This window comes from Rhinolophus sinicus, chromosome 3 (assembly GCF_057876585.1).
Source record: "Rhinolophus sinicus isolate RSI-liver-muscle chromosome 3, RSI-T2T, whole genome shotgun sequence".
NCBI lineage: Eukaryota > Metazoa > Chordata > Mammalia > Chiroptera > Rhinolophidae > Rhinolophus > Rhinolophus sinicus.
The window spans coordinates 93,906,810-93,927,606 of NC_142503.1; the positions used below are offsets into that span (position 1 = coordinate 93,906,810).

Here is a 20,797-nt window from a genome sequence, read left to right on the forward strand (position 1 = left end):
TCATGTGCTTCCGTGTATGCGCAAGTTTGAGAACTGCTGTATTAAAACACACCCAATGCTTGGCACATGGTAGGTGCTTATAAGTTAAATTTACTGCTATTGTTACTATGAGAAGGGGGAAAAGGACACCATACACAAATACAAATGTGTGGGTTGAGCAGGGGGATGGGATGTAATAGGCCTGAAAAAGTGTTTCCCCCTGTCAAAGGTGGCCTCAGACACCCTGCCCTCCCTGACCTGCCGTTTGGATAGCAGACTCTGCTGAAGAATGTGTCAGGCCTCTGGTCAGGGAACTTGCCTAGAGTTCATGATCACAGGGCTCAGTTCTGGGGTGCTCCTGGTTGGTGAGACTGTTACCCCAGAGCTAGTACCTGTGCACTCAGGCTGGGTCAGGGGATCCCTTTGGGGCCCCCCTCGAACCTATACCTTTTCTCTCCCTTGTCCAGGACAGAAGCCCACTGGATCCGGTGGGCCTCTCATTCAGAACGTCCATGCCTCTAAGCGCATTCTCTTCTCCATCGTCCATGACAAGTCAGGTAGGACAGTGCCCATGGCAGCACCCTGACCAGAGTGGGGATCCAGGGCTGGGGGCGGTGCTTACTGAAATGGAAATGTGTCCACCAGCTCTTTGTGAGAGAAAGGACAGCTCTGCACAAAGGACTTCTGAGTAAAACCAGAGTGTAATAGTTACATGTTGCTACATAACAAATTGCCTGAAAACTTAGCTTAAAACAACAAGCATTTTACCTTGTAGTTTCTGTGGGTCAGGAATTCAGGAGCAGCTCAGCTGGGCGGTTCTGGCTCAGGTCCTCTCACGAGACTGTTGTCAGGAAGTTGGCTGGGGCTGAGATCATCTGAAGGCCTGACTGGGGCTGGAGGAGACACTTCCAGGATCACCGGTGTGGCTGTTGGCAAGAGGCTTATTCCTTCCGATGTGGGCCTTTGTAGGGCTGCTTGCTGTCCTCACAATGTGGCTTCTGGTTTCCTGAAGTTAGTGATCCGAGAGAGAATAAGGAGGAAACCACATGTCTTTTATGACCCAGCCTCAGAAATCACTGTCACTTCTGCCATGTTTTACCCATTAGAAGCCAGAAGCTTGATCCAGTCCACAAAGGGAAAGAGGGGAATTAAACTCCACCTTGAAGGAAGGAGTATCAAAAACATGTGGACAGATTTTGAAAGTACTTCATAGAGTACTGAGAGCAGGAAAATTTGGGATTCATTTATACCAAAAAGAGATGCAGTAAGATTTTCCAGCAGTTTTGCCTTGTGGTCTCCACCTCACCTTCAGTGAGAGGCTCTTTCGGAAAAACCTGGTTCCCTGGGATCAAAATGGAGACCTCACTGCCCCAAACAAGGTCCATCCCTGGCAGAGAGAAGACCTGGATATCCATCCAGATGGAACGGTGTCATGGGAGGCCGTGGTGGGCAAGGGTACCAGCTGGAATAGAATTTCGCCCCTACTAGCTGGGTAATCTCAGGCAAGACACTCGGTCCCTCTGAGCCTCAGTTTTCCCTTCTGAAAAATAGGAATAATATCTATGTTTAAAGGTTGTCCTGAGGGATTCAGTAGGATATTATATGTATGAAGTACTTAGCACAGATAAGCTCTTAATAAATTAAAGATGTTACTTTTATAGTTATAATGAACCAAACGATCACCCTTGTTATTCATATTAAATTGAGGCAGAGGCTTTGGTTTTATGGAAGAGGCCATCAGGGCTGGGAGTTTGGGGGAAGCTGACAAGGCCGAGGCTGGTGAGACCCCAGATGTATGAGGCACGAGGGTTTGGTCTTTGAGGTCAGGGCTCAGCCTCTCCTTACTCAGAGGGAACGTTCTCCCCACCTCCTGCTTGTCTGGGGCAGGACGGGCCCAGGATGGACAGGCTGAGCCTGCATGATACCCACTGCCTGTGGGGGAGAGCAGGTGGGGAGACCATCAGAGTACCCTGGATTTGTGTAGGGCCCCTTTCTGGAGGAGGCTGGGGTGTCAGGGTCCGAGGTGGGAATGGGTGGAAGGGCTGGGGCTCATCTCTGGGGCTCTGGAGAGGAAGGCCCAGGGCCCGGGGCTGTGGGAAGAGTGTGGCTGTCTCTGGGGCACGACCCCATCTGGGAGTGTCCACAGGGCAGTGGGGGACGGGGGGCTCCTCACGAGGTAGCCAGGCCATGAGGCCCCGTCTCCAACGGGCCCTCACTTGTACCTCCTGTGTTTTGATAGAGAAGTGGGACGCCTTCATAAAGGAAACCGAGGACATCAACACGCTCCGGGAGTGTGTGCAGATCCTGTTTAACAGCAGATATGGTGAGTGGGCGGCATGGCCCACTGTGTGGCCCAGCAGCGTGCCGAGCATCTCATTACATGGCCGTCACTTGTGTTCTCTAACGTGACAGCAGGAGCCGTATGCTGGCACCCGCGTGCAGTCAACACTAATGTCATCCCCTCTCTAGGTGGGAGGTGCTTGTGTCAATATTTCTGCTCCAGATTCTCCAAGGGGAGGGGCTGATGGCAGAGCCCCAGACCTTCACTCACCTGTGGGAGGCAGGCAGGTCAGGGGTAGGCTGTCAGGTGGAAAATGGCTGTTGACCTCACACGCTTGCAGGTTCCCCACGCACCACGCCGTTTCCTACCTGGCATGGCCTTTGCATCATTTGGGGGCAAACTCCTGCTTGTTCTTCGAGACTCAGCCTGGGCCCCCAAAGCCCTGAGGGTTTCGTCTCTTACACGTCACACACTTGATGTGCCTTATCCCTATGAGGGCCAGGACAGAGCCAGGCTCACAGCACACGTCAGCCCGCCACACTCTGGGCAGCAAACACAGGTGGTAACTGGGCAGGTGTGCCATCTGTGTGGCCAAGCTTCGTGCCCAGTAGAAAGCGCAGCCACTAGTTGGCTGGGAGACGAGGTCTCTGGGCGCCCCCACCGTACCTGTTCTCCTCGTCTCCTTGGCAGTCCTCACTCGCTGTCACTGGCTTGCTCACCTTTATGAAGCTCCATCTGTAAGCCCCACTCAGGGTCAGACACAGTGTGGTCCTGGCCGGAGTGGGTGGCTCTCAGTCACTGGGGAGATGACCACACAGGTGAGATGTCATTCAATTCCACATGAATTGTGCAGCCCCACTGTGGGGAAGTCTGCAGGATGGGGCCGGGGAGGGGACGGGGGGCACACCCCAGAGCTTTCTCCTCTGACAGAGGAGAGTCAGGGTCTCTGGAGCTCCCTGTGTGTTGGGGGTGGGGGGATGAGCACTGCACTGGGAGTCCACGGCTACCTGCCTGGCGACCTGGAGTTGGATGGTCTCCCTCCCTAACCTTGGCCTTCTCGCCGTGACTGCACCTGACGGGGTGGGGCTTTACTGCCCTCCTCTCCTCCTCCTCTCTACTTCCCTTTCTCTCATCTCGTTTCTTCTTCTTCCCTCCCCTCCTACCTTACTAAAGGAAAACTTTCTCTACTCATAACACTTCTGACACCAGAAGTGTGGGTTTTCCCAAGCAACTGGGTGTCCCACAATTCAATTCCATTCTGACACTAACTACCCAGAGTTACACAGACCCTGTAGGTTAAAGGTTCAGTCCCACAAGACTGCCCCCACTGCAGGCACCAGTCACAAATAGTGGGTTCGCAGGGTACCCACACTTCTGTGTGACTTGGCTACACATCCATGGTTCCCACGACCCCCTCTTCTGGTTCGATAATTTGCTGTAACAGCTGACAGAATTCAGGGAGACACTTTACTTATGTTTACCTGTCTATTACAAAAGATGCAAATGAATAGTCAGATGAAGAGGTACATAAGGCAAGGTCTGGAAGGGTCTTCCGTGTGGGAGCTTCTATCCCCATGGACTTTGGGGTGTGCCAGTCTCCTGGCACACAGATTCACCAACCCCTGCGAACCCTTTCATTTAGAGTTTTTATGGAAGTTCCATTAAGTAGGCACGATTGATTAATCATTGGCTTGGTCATTGGCCTTCAGTGATTAGCTTAGTCTCCAGCACCTCCCCTCCCAGGAGGTGGGCTGGGAGGCAGCTGAAAGTGCCAGCCCTCTAGTTACACTGTTGGTTCCTTTGGTGAGCGGCCCACATCCTGAAGCTAACCGTGGGCCCACCGAGAGTCACCTAATTAACATGTACTCAGGTATGATTCTCGCCCCTATCATGGGGGTGGGGGTGGAATAACAAAGGTTTTAGGAGCCCTAGTGCCAAGAACCCAAGTTGAAGATCACATATATTTACTTATTATATCACACATCAGTCTTGCTTTCCTCCTCTCTTTTTTCTACTCGTACATTTACTGGTTTGCTCACTTACCAGTCATGCATTTTGAGCCCCCCACCTTGTGCCAGGCACTCAGGCCAATTCTCGTCTCAAGGTTCTTCAGCAGTTGCCTGAAAATGTGTCTGAAGTAGCAGCAGCAGCCTGCAGCCACGTGCAGTGGTCGCAGGAGGTGGTATATAGCCGCATGATCTAGGACGTGGCAGTGTACATGGTAGGGGCCTCAGAAAGAGAACACAGGTGAGACGGTGAGGTCTCAACCGGTTTGGGGAGTCAGGGGCGGCTTCATGGAGGAGCTGCCCTTTGATCCACGCTGGGGCTGGGGAGACCTGGGCGGTGGGTTTGGCAGTTCCAGGTTGGGGTGCGGCTGAGCGAGGCCCTGGAGGCCTTAGTGAGGAGTCTGATAGCCTGTGTGCCTTTGATGTGGCCACCTGGCCCCCCTGCTCCGCCCCTCTGCCCAGTACTGCTGGTACTGGAGGGCTGTGTGCACCTGAGTCCTCCTGGCCCCGGCAGGTGTGAGCGAGATGGGCGGCAGCTGGGGAGGGCTGGCTCTGTCTGCCCTTAGGGGAGGGCTCTGCCCCAGCAGAGCTGGCAGGCAGCCACCAGTCTTCAGGCCTGTTGTGAGCTCTGGATGTTTCCAGAATGTGGAGCCTTTTCCAGACTTGAGCACCTGGCCCCCACCCACTGCCAAATCCAAGAAGTACTGGGCTTGGAGTGGTCCAGGCCTTGCCCCTCCTCAGGCCGGAGCTCCCTCTGAGCTTTCCTGTCAGCTGTCCTGGGGAGAAGGAGGTTCCCCAGGAATATTGGGGGATCCCATGGGTGGGGACATTTGGCAAGCGGAGGCCTCCCACAGACCCTGAATGGGCAGCTCCTGCTCCTGATTCTGTCCTTTCAGCTACCAGCCCTGGATGAGGTAGGCCAGCGATGGGGCTGGGGATGCAGAGGGGGAAGAAAACCAGAAGAAATGGGGGTTCCCAGCCTTCAGGAAGCCTCACGGACATTGTAACCTGGGAAGAAGTTGAGACGGGATTAGCACTGTGCATGGTGGCTTCCTTCTCTGCGTCCCAGCGGGTCGTGGCTGGAGGCTGGACAGGGTCGTGCCTCCATCCGCTGGATCTCATTGCTGCTGAAAAGACAGGCCCAGAACATCCGATGAACCTGAGTGCTGATGAATTCATGTAGACTCGAAGAACCCATCACTCGAGTGCTGGGGCTGGCTTGGGGTGTGGCTGATGATGTTGGGGGGTGGGGGGAGAAGAAATGGTTTGACAGCTGCTGAGATTTCCAGGGTTTAATTTGACAGTGAGCTAAGTGTGACTTCACAGTGAAATTCGACTGCCAAAGCCACCAACGCAGACCTGAGCTGTATCAACAGAAAAACAATGTTGACAGAGCCCCGGAGAGGGCCCCAGACTACTCTGCCCTGCCCTGCTCAGGGAATGGCTGTAGGGGGGTCCAGCTGGCACTTCAGGACACAGGCAAAGCCTGGTGGGGACACAGACAAGGCCAGGATGGGGAGGGTCCTGGGGAACAGTGAGGAGATGTGGGACCCTTGGGAAAATCAGAATGACGAGGCACAGCTGGTCTCCTGAGACCTCCCAGTCCTTGGGGAGAACAGGGAAGTGTGAAAGTACCATCAAGCACTCAGCGGGTGCTCAAGAAGTGTTTGGTGAGTGAGTGAATGAACACACGGAGCTGGGGTGTAAGTGCACAACCAACATTTATAAGACCAAACCTAATGGTCTGGAGGAAAAGAACAAGTAACCAGTCATGAGCCCAGATTCTGTCTACACTGCTGTCGGCAAAGCTGTCAGCTTCTGGCCGGGTCTCATTTATGTCACTGAAGAGTGAGAGGGGTGCCAGGCCCCTCCTTGGAGGAAAGGGCACACCTGTGCAGCAGAGGCGTCCTGCCAAGAGCCGCCTTGAGCCTGAGAGCTTCCTGCGGCCATTCATCCACTCACCAAATATGCAGGGAGCAGCTATTAATACTATGTGCTGGTCCTATTAGATCCCAGGCATGGAGCTAGAACGAATGCCCCTATTCCAGTGGACCTTAGGTTCCAGACAGTGAACCAGCGTATAGACGAGCATGTTTGTAATGTCAGGTCATGATAAACTAGGGATGAAAAACAAAGCAGGGTGGGTTAGGGAGGGATGGAGGCGGCTGTTTTATGCTGATGAGGTGTCATTTGAGTAAACATTTGAATAGAGAAGGGAGGGAAGCATATGATTATCTGACAGAAGCGCGAGTGCAAAGGCCCTGGGGTTTGTGCCTGGTGTGTGAGGGAAGCAACAAGGAGGCTGGAGAGACAGGGTGAGTAAGCAGAGGGGTGAAAGGAGGGAGATAAGGCCAGAGGTGATAGGGTACTGGTCACATAGAGCCTCATAGGCCCAGGCAGGTCTTTGGCCATCGCTGAGCTATGTGGGAGCCTGTAGGCATTTTTGACAGAAGTGAGATGACTTGACATTTCAGCATGGCCAGAGTGGTGCCAGGGAGGTGGGAGGTGCTGAAGACCGTGTCCCTGGGGCCCCTTGTGTGTCCTGCCGCCTCTGTCTGGCACTCAGCCATACCATTGCCTTCCAGCGGAAGCCTTGGGCCTGGACCACATGGTCCCCGTCCCCTACAGGAAGATCGCCTGTGACCCAGAGGCAGTGGAGATCGTGGGCATCCCAGACAAGATCCCCTTCAAGCGCCCCTGCACCTATGGGGTCCCCAAGCTGAAGCGGATCCTGGAGGAGCGGCACAGCATCCACTTCATCATTAAGAGGTGCGGGGTGAGGTGCAGGGGAATGGCCTGTGCTCTGGGCTGGGCCTGGGCTCAGAGTGTTGGGGTGCGAGGGAGGGCTAGGCAGGGGCAACAGCAGGCATGCGGCAGGGCCCTGGGGAGGCGATAATGGGGCAGGGTTGGAATGAAGGGGTTCTGTGACTTAACAGCGAGAGTTGGGTGGATCTGGCAGAGAATTCAGGCTCCTTAACCTAACAGCTGTGCAACCTCCTCCTCCCTGGGGAGGGTGTTGGCCCTTATAGCTGGCAGGGGAGTTGCCTGGACTCACCACCAAGCTGGCACCAGCAGCTCCAGGCAATGCCCAGACTTCCTGGATGCTCCCTCCTGAATGGTTAGAGATGGGGGGGTGGCCAGAGGCCATGCCAGCCAGTCCCCTGCCTCCAGGCAGCGCTGTACCAGTCCCTTCCCAGGCATCTGTTCCAGAAGCTCCCTGAGGGTGCAGCTCTCAGTGTGTTCCTGTACTCGTGTGCCTTGCTCACTCGCTTGTTGCCAGTAGACTGTAAAGTAAGCAGGGACTGCAGGCAGGGCTGTGTTTGGCTCATTGCTGATTCCCTAGTACTCAGAACAGTCCCAGGTGTGTAGGTGATACCTAGTATCTGTGGAATGAATGAATGAATGAACAAATGAATACTTGTCCAAATTCGGACTCATGCCTTCTGACTTCTTAGAGCTCAGGAAATAAACAGGGTAATGGGAGAGAGAGAAATGGATGGGGGGTCCAGGTGGAGGACTCACCTATTTAGGGTGAGTTGGGAGTTTGAGAAGGGGCAGCCCACACTGAGCTGGGCAGGGTCTGGGTGGAAGGGTTGGCCTCAGTGAGCAGCCTAGATGCCCAGGGGTAGAAGGAACAGAGGTTGGGGATCAACTTTGAGAGTGGAGATCATTCTAGAGCCATGGGAAGGACCTCTGCAGGGTTGCTAGAGGCCAGAGCCAGGGTCTGATGGGGGACATTGGACTGTGGGGAGTGGGGAGACTCGCAAGGAGGCTGGGGCAGGGGGACAGGCCAGCGTGGCAGGTGGAGGGAGAGAAGAGGCTGGATTTGGGGTAGATCCTGAGCTGTGGTGTGGTTGGCTGGTGGATGGAATGTGGGAGCAGGAAGGCAAGGGTCACCGCCATGTTTCTGAGTGAGCTCATTTTGGATACGTTAACTCAGAGAAGCTCAGGACGTGGAATTCTCAGAGGCCAAGTTGAGATGTCAGATGTTAGAGATAAAAATCTGAGGGTTGTCAGCGTGGACCAGGAAGGGATTGTGGGAGGAGAGCGGCGAGACGAGAAGAGGGCCCAGGTGGACCCTGGGATCCCACGGTAGAGGCAGGGAGAGGACAAGACGCTGAGACAAATGGTCTGGACCTCTCGATGCCTCCCAGGAGATGATTCTAAAAGTCAGCTCTTACCATGTGGGTCTCCACTCAGAACCCGTCACTGCCCCCGGCCCTCGGGGTACAGCGCACGCTCTCTGGCCTGTTGGCAGCCACCATGCCAGCCTCTGTGTCCCTCCGCCTCCCATTCCTGGGAACTCCTGCCTCTTCACCTTCCGGGCGTTTGCTGAAGCCCTTCCCTCCACCTGGACCAGCTTGCACCTGTCTGCCCACCTGTCTGTTTCTCAAGGCCCTCTTGCTTTTCTCTGCATCTGAAAGCCCTCCCCTGGTAACGAATTTTGCCCTCTGGTAACAAGTAGTTTCTTCCACCATTAGCGCGCTGCTCACCTCCTACGGCAGCTGGAGCGCATCTGAGCCCTCTTGTACCTTTACAACCCTTGCCTGACGGGTCCTGGTCACAACGGGCACTGGATAAATGATTGTGTAGGTGAACTGGGATCAGTCGCCTCTCTGTCAGTGCCTACTAGTGTCTGGCTTAAATCTCTCTCGCTGCTGCTCAAGTTGCTTTCCTTCACTTGACTCTTGTAGGGGGATAAGGGAGAAGAAAAGCAACAGGGGCACCCCAGTGTCCCCTTACATGCCTGACCGTGGTATTTGATCTCCCTGATTCAAACTATAGTGCATTTAATTCCTCACGAGTATGTGCTGAATGCCTGCTACAGACCCAGCCCTTCACTGGGCTTTGCTGAGGACTTCATGAAACAACATGCACAGTCCCCTCCTGCCCCCAGAAGCCAGTGCCTGTCATAGGGGGTGGTCACTCCTGTGATGAGTCCAGGACACATGAAATGTGTTCCCAGGTGAGCAGCAAGCCTGTAAGGCTTCCTGGAGGAAGAGGCTTTGGCATCAGGCAGACTGGGCTTGAATCCACTTGCAGCTTGATAATCTTGAAAAGCAGCTTCTCTTCTGAGCATCAGATTCCTTGTCTATAAAAATGTGACAGTGATGTTCTTCCAGGTTTTTTTCAACATAAACTGAGGAAGTGGACATAACACACCTAACATGTGGTAGATGCTCAATAAACACGGGTCCTTTTCCTTGACCTCATTAAGTAGTTAAGCACATGAGCACTGACGGCCTGGGTTTGAATCCTGCCCCTGCCACTTCCCGGCTGTGTGTCCTTGGGCAAATTACTTGACTGCCTTGTGCCTCACTTTCCTCATGTGTACAATGGGGCTACTGATTGTCCGTGCCTCCCAGTGCCGATTGGAGGCTAAATGACTGTGTGAGTAAGTGCTTAGGAGTGGCTGCTCTGTTCTGAGCCCTCTGTACATTTCCCACTATTACACATCCCAGCCTCTTCCAAGGACCATCTGAGATCATCCTAGCAGACATGGGTCAGAAGAAAGGGGGGCTAGGAAGCAGCTAAAAGGTGGAGTCTTTACCCCAGCCCAGGCATCTGCGGGGTGGGGGGAAGTCAGAGTGTTCTCCTGCCAAATGGAGAAGCCCCTTGACAAGGCCTTTGGGTCTTGTTATTGGTGGTAGGGGACTCCCTGGCCCGTAGGCCCCCACTTGTGTCGAGCTCTGGCCTCCAAATCTCCTGTGCCTCCAGGACACAGCCCCTCCTAGTGAGGGGATCTGAATTCACAACCTGAGGGGCCGACATGTCGCTTTTACCTATGGCAGAACTTCAGAGGCAACTTAAGAGGGGAAGTGTCTGGAGGGTTCCTAGGACTATGGAGTGCGCTGTGGAAGATTGGCAGCAGCCCTTGGTCAGCACCCATCAAGCGGGCGTTCAGGCTGGGCAGCTCATGAGCCTGTCCGTCACAGTCTTGGAGCCACCGTCAGACTCTCTCCTTATCATCTGCTTCCCAGCTCCACCCAGGGAGCTATGCAAGCCCCCTATCCACCTGTGCGCCCGGATAAATAACTACAACCCTAAATAACAAAACCACAGGTGAAGCTGGCAGCCTCTGGTCACTGGGTGCGGCCTCACTGCCCTGATGACCCAGGCCTCGCCTCCTGTCACTGACTTTTTTGCCTCTGAATTTTCCACTGGGCCTGCCTTAGGCATTGCCCCCTTGTATTTGTACTCGGACACCCCTTCATTTGCCCCATGTCGCCTCTGTAGCCTGGGTTCAGTGACCAAGGCCCAGCCCCCTTGTTCAGCTGTTCCTGGCACGCGGGCTGTGCTGCAGTCCCAGACCAGCTGCCCGAGGCTCCCCAGCCTGCCAGATGCCACCTAGTTGGGGCTGGGGCAGAACAAAGAGAACGCCAGCCCTGGAGGCGGGTGGGCAGGTGACCCAGCTCCCTCACCCACCTTTTCTCCATCCTCATTTTCCTGGCCAGGCTTGCATGTGTCTTACCAGCATGATTCAGGGGTCCCTGAATGGCCCCGGCGCTCCCAGCCATCCCCCCTCCAGTTCATCCTCTGTGCTAATGGAGTGATCTGATGGTGCCGTGTCCCTCAGGGGCTCCCTGTTGGCCACAGGTAGAGACCATGTGCCTGAGCATCAGCCAGCTCTGTGGAGTCCCCCACCCTTCCCTGTGCCTTTACCTGGAGAACCTCTCAGCCATCCCAGCTGAGCTTGCCATCCCCTCCTCATAAAGTCTTTCCCGATCTTCTGCTTGCGTCGCCTTGGCTTCTGAGACACATGTGAGGGGTCCCACGTCACCCTCCATGGCTGTGATCTGCACAGGCCTGGCTTGTGCAGTCAACAGAGAGCTGCTTGGGGGCGGGCCTCCCTTGTGCCAGTCCCTGAGACACAGGCGGTGTTAGGTAAAAGCTTGCGGGGCCCTGGTGGGAAAGGATGTGAGTCATTAGCCAACTGTGGCCAAGGAGAGCTTGGGGCTAGAGGAGGCCCCTGGGGCCTCGTTACCCGCAGGTTGGACCCTGCAGGACCACCCAGGGACTGGCCCATGCTTTCCCTGGCTGAGGAGCAATGGTTTGGGGTATCTGGCTATTCTGGACCCTGCCCTCTCCTGCCTACATGCATGGCTAGCCTGGGGCCCAGGTCTGCAGGTATAGCCATGCATGTGGGACTCGAGTGACTGTCACTGAGGGGACCTAGAGGCCAGCTCCCTGAGCCTGGGGGAGCCATCGGGCCTGCACCACTCTCACGCCCATCTCTCCTCTCTCCCCAGGATGTTCGATGAGCGAATTTTCACAGGTATGTGTGGGTACCATCTAGTCTATTCTGAAGCTCCAATCTGATGCCCCTAAGAGTGTTTGAGCTGCCCTTACACCGGACCCTAGGGCGGTGAGGGAGCCTGGGTGTGGCTTCTGCATCCTGGGGCAGAAACAAGGCCCCAGCTCCCAGGAGCAGACAGCCCCTCGACTTGAGAGGCCTAGGCAGGGAATAATAAAGTTAACGTTTATTGAATACCAACATGTGCCAGGCACTCTTCTAAGCTGTTAGAATATGTAATTTTAACTTAATTTAGTTTTTGACAGTCCTGTGAAGTTTTTTCTTTTCCCTGAAGCCTGGCTAGTGGGCAGTGGGAACTGGCTGCAAATCCAGGCATGTGGCCCCAGCGTCCAGGCCGTATCCTGTAGGCAGCACGCCTCTCAGGAGGAAGAAGCCAGCTCTGCCTGGTGCAACAAAGGCAGCATGAAGCTTAGGGTGCAGTGTACCCTGGCCCTCGTTCCTGCCCGAACTCCCACCAGCTTTGTGACCGTAGACAGGGTCTTATGGGCCTTAGTTTTCACATCTGGGAAGTGGGGGTGATAGAGTCCCTTCCTCTGGGTTCCTGGGGTAATTAAATGAGAGAATGGTCCCACAGTACAGCCTTGGAGGAGACTCAGCAACTTTCTCGAGGGCTCCCTGAGCCCCAGCATCCTGTGTGAGCTCAGGACCCTTCATTCCTGGCAGCTCCATCCTGCTGCGCAGTCCTCACAGATCCCTGCCCTCCCCTGGCACTGGGGCATTTATTCCTTCTCCCAGGGGACTTGGCTGGACATGGAGCCCACAAAAAGGAGGGGCAGATGCCAGACCATACCCAGGGGTGCCCCCAAGAGCTTCACATAGACCTCAGGCAGGAGGAGGCTGGAGAGCTTTTGCCCTGACTCCCCTTCCCCTTCCCTTCTTGACTCTCCACCCAGGGAACAAGTTTACCAAAGACCCCACAAAACTGGAGCCAGCCAGCCCACCAGAGGACACCTCTGCAGAGTTTTCCCGTGCCGCCGTCCTTGACCTGGCTGGGACTGCTCGGTAAGGCCCCACCCAGCTTTTGTCCCACACTCCCCCCGTCACTCTGGGCTGTGGTGGTGTCGCCTGTGGGGAGGGGCTGGCCAACGGTCTCTCTACCCCCTGACGCCCTGCACAGGCATGGGGTCAGCCCATACACACACTGTGTACCCTCACCGCACTCTGTGCCAGGGAGAATCTGAAGTGAAAGAGAACAGAGACTGCCGGCTTTCCTCCACCTGGACAACTCTTGTCCCCCCTTGGGAACAGGCCACATGTCACCAGGTCTCAGAAGCCTTCCCTGGCCCCCAAACACCTGCCCTACCTGTCCACAAAGCCCTGCATTCAATTCATGGCCCAGTCACCATTCTCCAGTGCCCCCCACCCAGGCTCCGGGCTCCTGGGGGCCAGGGGTAGACCATTTACCCCAAATCCTTGCGTCCAGCTCAGGCCTCCCCCACAGGCTCCATGAATTAACTGAATCGTCTGTCCCAGGGATTCTGCCCAGCTTCACTCCCAGCCTCCTTCCCAGGCTCCCATCTCCCCTCCTGGCTGATGGTCCCTGCAGCTCTCAGTCCTCCCAATAAACACTGATCAAACCCCCACTGTGCTACTTTGTGGGCTCCCAACCTGGCCAGAACCAGGCCTGAGGAGCTCAGCTGGTTCACTCCAGGATGGCGAGCAGGCCAGTGGCTGGGGCAACAGGAGACTGTTGTCCCAGGAGACAAGGCCCTGGGAACCTCACTGTGGGGAGGGCCGTTGGTGAGGGTGGCAGTGAGCACGGTCAGGGGTGCGTTCTGAATTGGCAGCCACCATGGGCCCTTGACTGCCTGGAGGGGAAACGAAATGGCATGTCGCCATATGGTTTCTCGGCTTCCTTCCCACAGGTCAGACAAGAGCGGGATCTCCGAAGACTGTGGGCCAGGTGAGGAGGAGTAGGACCCCGCAGTGTGTGCTGGGGCGGGAGAGCATCTGTCAGCCCCCCCGGCAGCCTTGAGGAGGAGCCGAGCTCAGACCATGAGCCTGGAGTACTAATGAGTTTCCTCTGCCTGTTCCTGTCCCATCACCCACCCCCGAGGCCTCAGAGCATGCTGGGAGGTCCTGGGTGGCCGGGGCCTGTGTGGGGCAGATGGGATGCGGGTGGTTGGGAGACCTGGATTCTGGCATCACTGCCTCCTACTGTGTCTGTGACAAGTGGCTTCCCCTCAGTGGGCCCCAGTTGCCAGGGCTGTAAATTGGAGACATTAGGACTGGCCTGAGGTCCTGCCTGACCCTCTGTTCTTGGTCTGGGCAAGAGCATGGGGGCTGATATGACTTTTCCTGGGTGCTACTAACAAGTCACACACAGAGGACTATTCTGAAATGACTTGCCCTTCCTGGCCAAGCTCATGTCCACACCTGACTGGATCCCTTGTTTCCTCCTCTCAGGAACCTCCGGGGAGCTAGGTGTGCTGAGACCCATAAAAATTGAGCCAGAGGATCTGGATATCATTCAGGTCACCGTCCCAGGTAAGGGACAAACGTCTGAAGGGCTGACCTTGCTGCTCCATCTGAACCTACAGGAATCAAACAACTCTTACAGCAGGGCTCATGGGTCCCCTTCTGTAGCACCACTGCGTCACCTTCTAGCTAGACTGGGCTGTCCTGTCTCCGAGGCCGTGTCCTGGCCAAGAAGGGGTCTCCAGACCATTGCTTTTCTAGTTTGATCCTGAGAGCAGTGGGGGAGTCACAAAGCCCTGTGTGCCAGGAGTCAGGCAGGTCTCAGCGCCACCCTTCCTAAAGGTGCCCCCCAGCCTTCACCTCTCTGGCCTGGCTTCCCTGGGATTTGGGAGGCAGGAGGGGAGAGAAGAAAAGTCACTGGAGTAAAAGGCTCTGAGTTTGACTCCAGACTTGAAACCCCTGAGCCTCAGTTTCCACGTCTGTAGACAGGAAGGTGTACTTAGCCCCCCAGGGTTCAGTGTGGGGTAACCACAGGGAGTCGCCAGGATTCCAGGCCCCGGCCTGGACTCTGGTCCTTACGGCTGCCCTCCCAGAGTTTTAGGGTATGGTTTCCGTAAAGGTCCTGCTCTGTGGGATGATAGACTGGGGTCCCTGGGAGGCTATGACAAGGTGGGGCAGGCAGAAGATTCTCTTGTCATTTGGAGTTTTGTCTTCAGACCCTTCTCCAACCTCTGAGGAAATGACAGACTCGATGCCTGGGCATCTGCCCTCGGAAGATTCTGGTTATGGAATGGAGATGCTCACTGGTAAGAAATGGGCTGGAGACCCACCTTCCTGGGGTATAACAGGCAGAGGAGTAGCCCCTAAGCTTTTCTTCATATTGACTTCTCTTAGAGGAAACCCAGTACGTGCCTGACTCCTCCAGCCAGGCTCGGTTCTTTTCTGAAAACTTGAAGCTGGCCTTGATTTATATTAAGCCTGGGTACTAGTCTTTCCTAGGAGCTCCCATTTGGATTAATTTCTTTATTTATTCAACAACTATTTATTGAGCACCTACTATGCACCAGATTTAGTAAGAGGTGCTGGGGACAGAGCAGTGAACCAGACAGATGAAAGTCCCTGCCCTCATGGCTGACAGCCCAATGTTGGGAGACAGACATGGTAAGCAAATCAATAAGTAAAACAGAAAGTCAGATGGTGGTACGTGCTGTGGGGAACACAAAGCCAGGAGGGGAAGTGTTGGGTGCAGGAATGAGCTGTTACTACAGGACTTGGTGGTCAGTGGACCTCACTGAGAAAGTGATGTGGGAGCAAAGACCTCAAGGAGCCATGCAGATGTCAGGAAAGAGCTTTGTAGGCAGAGGGAACAGCAAGTGCAAAGGCTTTGAGGTGGACCGTGCCCAGCATGTCTGCAAGGAGGCCCAGGTGGCTGGAGCAGAGTGAGGTGCGAAGGTGAGGGCAGGGAAGTGATCGGGTGGGTTGCGCAGGGCAAGTACATCAAAGGAAGGAGTGGGGACTTGATTGTGAGGACACAGGAACCCCTGGGGGGTTGGAGCTAACACTGAACATTTTAACACAGTATTTACTCTGTCAGCTTGAGAACAGACTGCAGAGGAATGGGGACAAAGACAGAAACACGCTATTGCAATAATCTAGGCAAGGGGAGTTGTTGGGCCAGTAAATAGCAGCAGGGAGGAGTGGGGTTCTATATGATTTGGTTTTCAAAAGTGAATCATTATAAAGATAAATAGTATGTAAATTCTAGTACAGAAGGTTCGTGGATATGGCAGAAAAGATACCAGTACTCAGGTGACTAGAGTTTAAAAAGCTCTGTAATAGGGATGCAGGGCCAGGCCAGAGAACATTTAAGAAAAAGGATGGTATTTGTTGCTTTTCCTGTGTGTGATGTCCAATGTGGGCTTGGTTGGGAGGGGAGAGGAGGGGCCGCTGTTATTTAAGGATACTACACAAAAGCATAGTAGATAGCATTTAAATGAATAGTGCAAAGAAAGCTCAAAAATGTAATGTTCTGTGTGAAAAGCAAGTGCAGACAGATATGGACAATATAGTATTTATCTAAATTTGGAAACATAAAAGCAGTATTGCTTAATGTTTTATTAAAAACTCAGGTGTGAATATGACCAAATGCTAACATATATTCATTCCGGCTGGTGGGTACACGGGTGTTTATTATAATGTTCTGTATGCTCTTCTGCACTTTTTAATTTTTCCTCTACCAAAAATAAACAAATGTCTAGAAAAATAAATAAGGTTTCCTGCTGGCCAAGGTGGGTGGTGCCATATGAATTGATGCTAGAATAGAGGCAGAACATTTCTGCCCCTTGTTCGCTTCCATTTTCTCTGTCAGGGAGAAGGGTCTGGAAATGGGAAAGAGTGAGGAGGACAGGGAGTCCCAGTCCTTAAGGAGATACGAGGGTCTGTAGAGCTGCTGTGGATGAGTATAGATCTCGAGCTTCTGAGCCGTCAAATCCCGGGCAGCCAACGCCTAAGATCCGCCGTCCAGAGCACGTGAGAAGTCATAGTGGACAGAAGATGAGCTGACAGCAGGAACACAGACTTCAAGATGAGGGTTTGCCCGAATTGCAGACAGGTAGACCAGGTGTCAGCCCCAGGCACAATTCTGGAACAGATTGTTACCTGGACAGCTGATTCATCAGAAGCGTGGGTTATTCATGAGGAATGAGTCCGCTCGTGGGCCTTCAGGATCTCAGCCTGGCCTTGGGCCAGCGGGGGATGCAGGGTTGCAAGGGAACCCTATCCTCCACCTGCGGGATGTTTTCCGTTCTATCCTGGAGGGCTTGGTTCTTCCTCAAATATTTATCCGTTAGTTGGCTACAGGGACGTCAGGCAGCAGGATTATGCCATTTGCAGATGCCGCGGGAAGGAACAGGCTGTCCACCGAGAAGGATGTTGTCCGTGGCCTTGACAGCCCAGAAACTGGGCTGCGATGCACTAGGAGAATTCACAGCCCAAGAAAATGTTTCGTGGGTTGTGTTGCCCAGGAACAGACTCTGAAAGGGAGTTTCATGCGGGGCGTTTCTGAGGGGCTGCCCCTGGGATCAACACCTATGTAAAGAAGGGGAAGGAAGCACAAGGGGGCAGAGGAGAGGTCAAGCCATGATGCAGCCCCAGCCACAGCTCTGCCTACCCCCTGGGGAGCTCTGGAGCCAGAACAGCCCCGCAGAGTTGTTCCAAATTGAGGCGGGATGCCCTGGCCTTGATACCCCTACATGGGGCTGCTAAAGAGGCCGTCCTCGCAGGGCATTGCCCCAGGCTGCCGGCTGACCACAGTCCCTGCCGCCGGGGCAACAAGCTGCAGGTGAGAGTGCTGCGACCCAGTGTCCAGCACCTTAATGGATGCTTGCACCAAAAAAAGAGAGACAGTCAGTAAGCAAACACATGCAGCCACAGAGAAATGAGGGCTTGCGCAGGGCATGTCCCTTTTGCACCTTTTAATTGGACAGAACTTTTGTTGAGCATATTGGGAAATAGGTACTTACACAGTTTGGTTAAGAATGCAAATGCACGAATTGCTCTTTAAAGAAATTTGTAAGCTTGAAGAGCCATGAAAATGAGCGCCCCCGGTCGTTCCAGGAATCCCATCCGAGGAGAACATGTGAAATACAGACAATGTTTTCTGCACAGAGAGGTGTTCGTGGCAGTGTTACTGATGACAATGAAAAACTGGAAAGAGCCCTTCCAACTACGGGGGCACCATTAGTGCTATCCTCCTGATGGCAGTCACTAAAATAGGCAGCAAGGGCGACTGCAGAAGACACAGCGATGCATGTGCTGCCTGGGGCTGGAATCCAGGGTGCCAACTCCCCTCCAGGGCTCCTTTCAAGGCGCCCCACTCAAAGCTGATGAGTTATGAAGATGCTGAGGTTTTCAGGACCACCATGGGTTAGAGATTGTGTGCATGCGCTGTATTTTTTTCTGTTTACACATGCACAGTGTACAATAAATGCTACAGAGCTCTGTAATACATAGAGGAAAAGTGCCCACTGCCCCCTCCTCCGGCACCCACTAGCTTAGTGTCCACCCTCCGTGTTTTCTACGCACACGCTAACTCCTGCTGTTACTGTGTGTATCTTGTGCCTCGTTTCCTCCCCCAGTGCCTTGGACGTCCCTGTGCGGCGTGGTATTCGCTGTGTCAGCATGTCCTTGATCCTTTATTAAGGTTGTTTGCAGTTTCTCACCGTTAAAACGGGGCGTGGTGAGCTCGTGAATGGGTGTGTTCAGAGGAAATAGCTCAGCCCTCCACGTCTGGGTGGAGAATCACACAAGCTCCCTTTGTTTAAATTTGGGCCCCCCAAACACCCAGGTTGTCTCCCGCTGCCTTGATAGGCTCCACAAGAGTGGACCCAGCCCGCTTTCTTCTATTTGAGGGACCCAACAAAGCTGGCAAAAACCCCTCGCGACTTGGGCTCCTATGGATGGCTGGGTCAGGTCAGCTGCCTGGCTCTCTAGATTGTTGCTACCGCCTGGGGAGGTGGGGGGGGGCACTGCACACATGGACAGCCCACAGCGGGGACAGATTCCTGGGCCAGGTCTCCGCTCTCCTGCCCCTCACAGACCACCTGCTGAACTTAATAGGTGTTCCAGGTGTGAAACCTGGGCAGCTTCCTTCACCTCGGGCCTGACACAGTACCTGACTCCTTGTCACAGGCCCCTGCCCAGGGAAACCCTCCCTTGTGGCCCTGCTTGCCTCTCTGTCCCCACCAGACTCATTTCTTCCTGCCTGCCCTGCTCTCTAGTGTTATTAGTGGGATCCCCCCTGCAGAAGCTGACCCTGGGACAAGTGCATTCGTTCATTTGGGAAGAGATCCGGGAACACCGATACAGGGTGAAGTGGGGCTGAGGCAATACAGCAGTGTTATCAGTTTACCAGGTCTGTGAGCTCTGCAGGCAGCTGAGCAGAGGGCCCATGGGAGCCCCCTAACCACACGCCTGAGTTTACGCCGCTGGGTGAAGAGGAAGCTGGGTTAGAAATCTGCCAAATCGCCCCCCATTATTGGCTGAGCTGTTTCCAGGGCGTTAACCACAGGCTCGCAGCTTGCTGGTTGTTCTGCAGCTAGTTCTTTAGACAGTCAGGTGGACCCTGTCTCTGCGCCCAGTGTGTCCATTTCCCTGAGGAAAGGTTAGGCCTAAACCCTTAAGTTTAGGCTGGCCCTCAACCTTTGCAAGTCAGCGGCTGAGCATACCCGTAGTTGAAACCTTCCAGCTCCTTCTGAGCTGAGGCCCATGTCTCAGGCTTCTTGGTGATCCCTAGTGCTCACCTTCCCTCCGTCGGTGAGCAGGCATTGACCACTGTCGGCTCTCCCAGGATTAGCCCCTTTCCTTCAGCTCAGGATCCCGTCTGGGACAGGGGACAGTGACAGGGGACAGTGCCCTGCATCCCTCAGCACTGAGTGCTCTCAAGCTGGCGGGAAAGCAGACCTGGGACCCGCCACTCCCCAGTTCACCTGCACATCTGGGCTGCAAGGGGCTGTTTAAGGGTTAGCGCTGCGTGTGAAGGCGCCAGCAAGCTTCCTAAGTCACAGCTCCCATCTGGTGGTTACAAGTGTGGAAAATCCCTCAATGCCTTTTTTACCTTTGGTGCTAAAGGGGCCACACCCCATTCACCCCACTCCCACTGTCTGCACTTGCATGTCACCCTCCAGCCAAAGCCAGTCATCTCCAGGTTTGCCCCCTGCCCCTCTCCTCCCCCTCCCGCTCCCCACATGTGCTCCTTCCTCCCTGCATGTGTCCTTCCCACTTCACTGCTTTTCCTGGACACTGGGGTCCGGCCCGGTGTTGGCCTCCTGCAGAGAGCCTCCCCTCCTCAGCCCCCCAAGTACAGCCGCAGCAGTCACCTCCCTGTTGGCTGCACTCTGGCCTTGCTACCTGGGGATAAGGTTGGATGCATTGCTGCCAGCCAGTGCTGGGATCAGCGCCCCCTCCTCGGCCCCACCCCAACCACCTGACCTCCTGTAGCTCCACGCCTCCCCCCTGCCTCTCCCTCTGTTCCCTTTCTTGCCTCTGTTTTGCTTCATGGCATCACCACCATCTGGCGTTGTGTTATGTCTGCGTCACACCAGGAGGACAGGGCTTTCTTTTTCCCATAGTGCCTGGAACGACGTAGCATGTAGTAGTAGGGACTGGCAGGCTCAGGGTGGGCCCCCCGGGGGTTACATGCCAGATCTGATGGGGTGCCTGGTCTCTGAACCTGCCCTCTTCACATAGAGGCGGGGGGGTGCCTGTACTGAATCGGGGTCCCTGCTCCCAGCTGGGGGTCACCATGCTGTGCTCCAGAGTCAGAGCCCACCAGCCTGCCGTTCCCCACCTGTCTGGCCTGACTGGTGGCACAGGGTACAGGAGGTGATGGGCATGGCTTTCCAGCTCCCTCTGTTCTCTTTCAGACAAAGGCCCCAGTGAGGATCTGCGGCCCGAGGACAGGCCCGTGGAGGGTGAGGCGCTGACCAGCTCCCACATTTCACCTCTTCTCCCTTTCGTCTCCCCTTTGTGTCTCTCCAACACCCCATTTGGGTGTGGAAGTCCCGTGGGCTACCTGAGATGGGAGGTTTGCAGACCTGTCTTCTAGGACTAGGAGGTACCTGGTCAGAGGTATAGCAGCTCTTTGTGGTAAGGGAAATTGCAAGCCTTTCTTTTTTTGTTTTTATACACACCCTGCTTCTTTCCACAAAAGTTTTAAGGCTGAGGGAGGTCTGAACCTAGTCTTCCTGAGCAAATAGAATTTAGGCCTGAAAACAAAAAGTTGGCTTTGTTTCCATCAGC

The 20,797-nt window shown here is 54.7% G+C and overlaps 1 protein-coding gene across 5 annotated transcripts in view; it reads left to right on the forward strand.

Annotated features, from left to right (window-relative positions):
- GTF2IRD1 (GTF2I repeat domain containing 1) overlaps window positions 1-20,797 on the forward strand; it is a 103,412-nt gene that overhangs the window by 39,134 nt on the left and 43,481 nt on the right. For all 5 annotated transcript variants that reach the window (XM_019754983.3, XM_019754984.3, XM_074328437.2 and 2 more), the window contains 9 exons: window positions 447-536; window positions 2,219-2,302; window positions 6,852-7,035; window positions 11,517-11,542; window positions 12,475-12,583; window positions 13,447-13,484; window positions 13,988-14,068; window positions 14,716-14,805; window positions 20,422-20,469. In XM_019754983.3, the coding sequence (XP_019610542.2) occupies window positions 447-536; window positions 2,219-2,302; window positions 6,852-7,035; window positions 11,517-11,542; window positions 12,475-12,583; window positions 13,447-13,484; window positions 13,988-14,068; window positions 14,716-14,805; window positions 20,422-20,469 (750 nt within the window). The remainder of the gene's footprint in view (window positions 1-446; window positions 537-2,218; window positions 2,303-6,851; window positions 7,036-11,516; window positions 11,543-12,474; window positions 12,584-13,446; window positions 13,485-13,987; window positions 14,069-14,715; window positions 14,806-20,421; window positions 20,470-20,797) is intronic.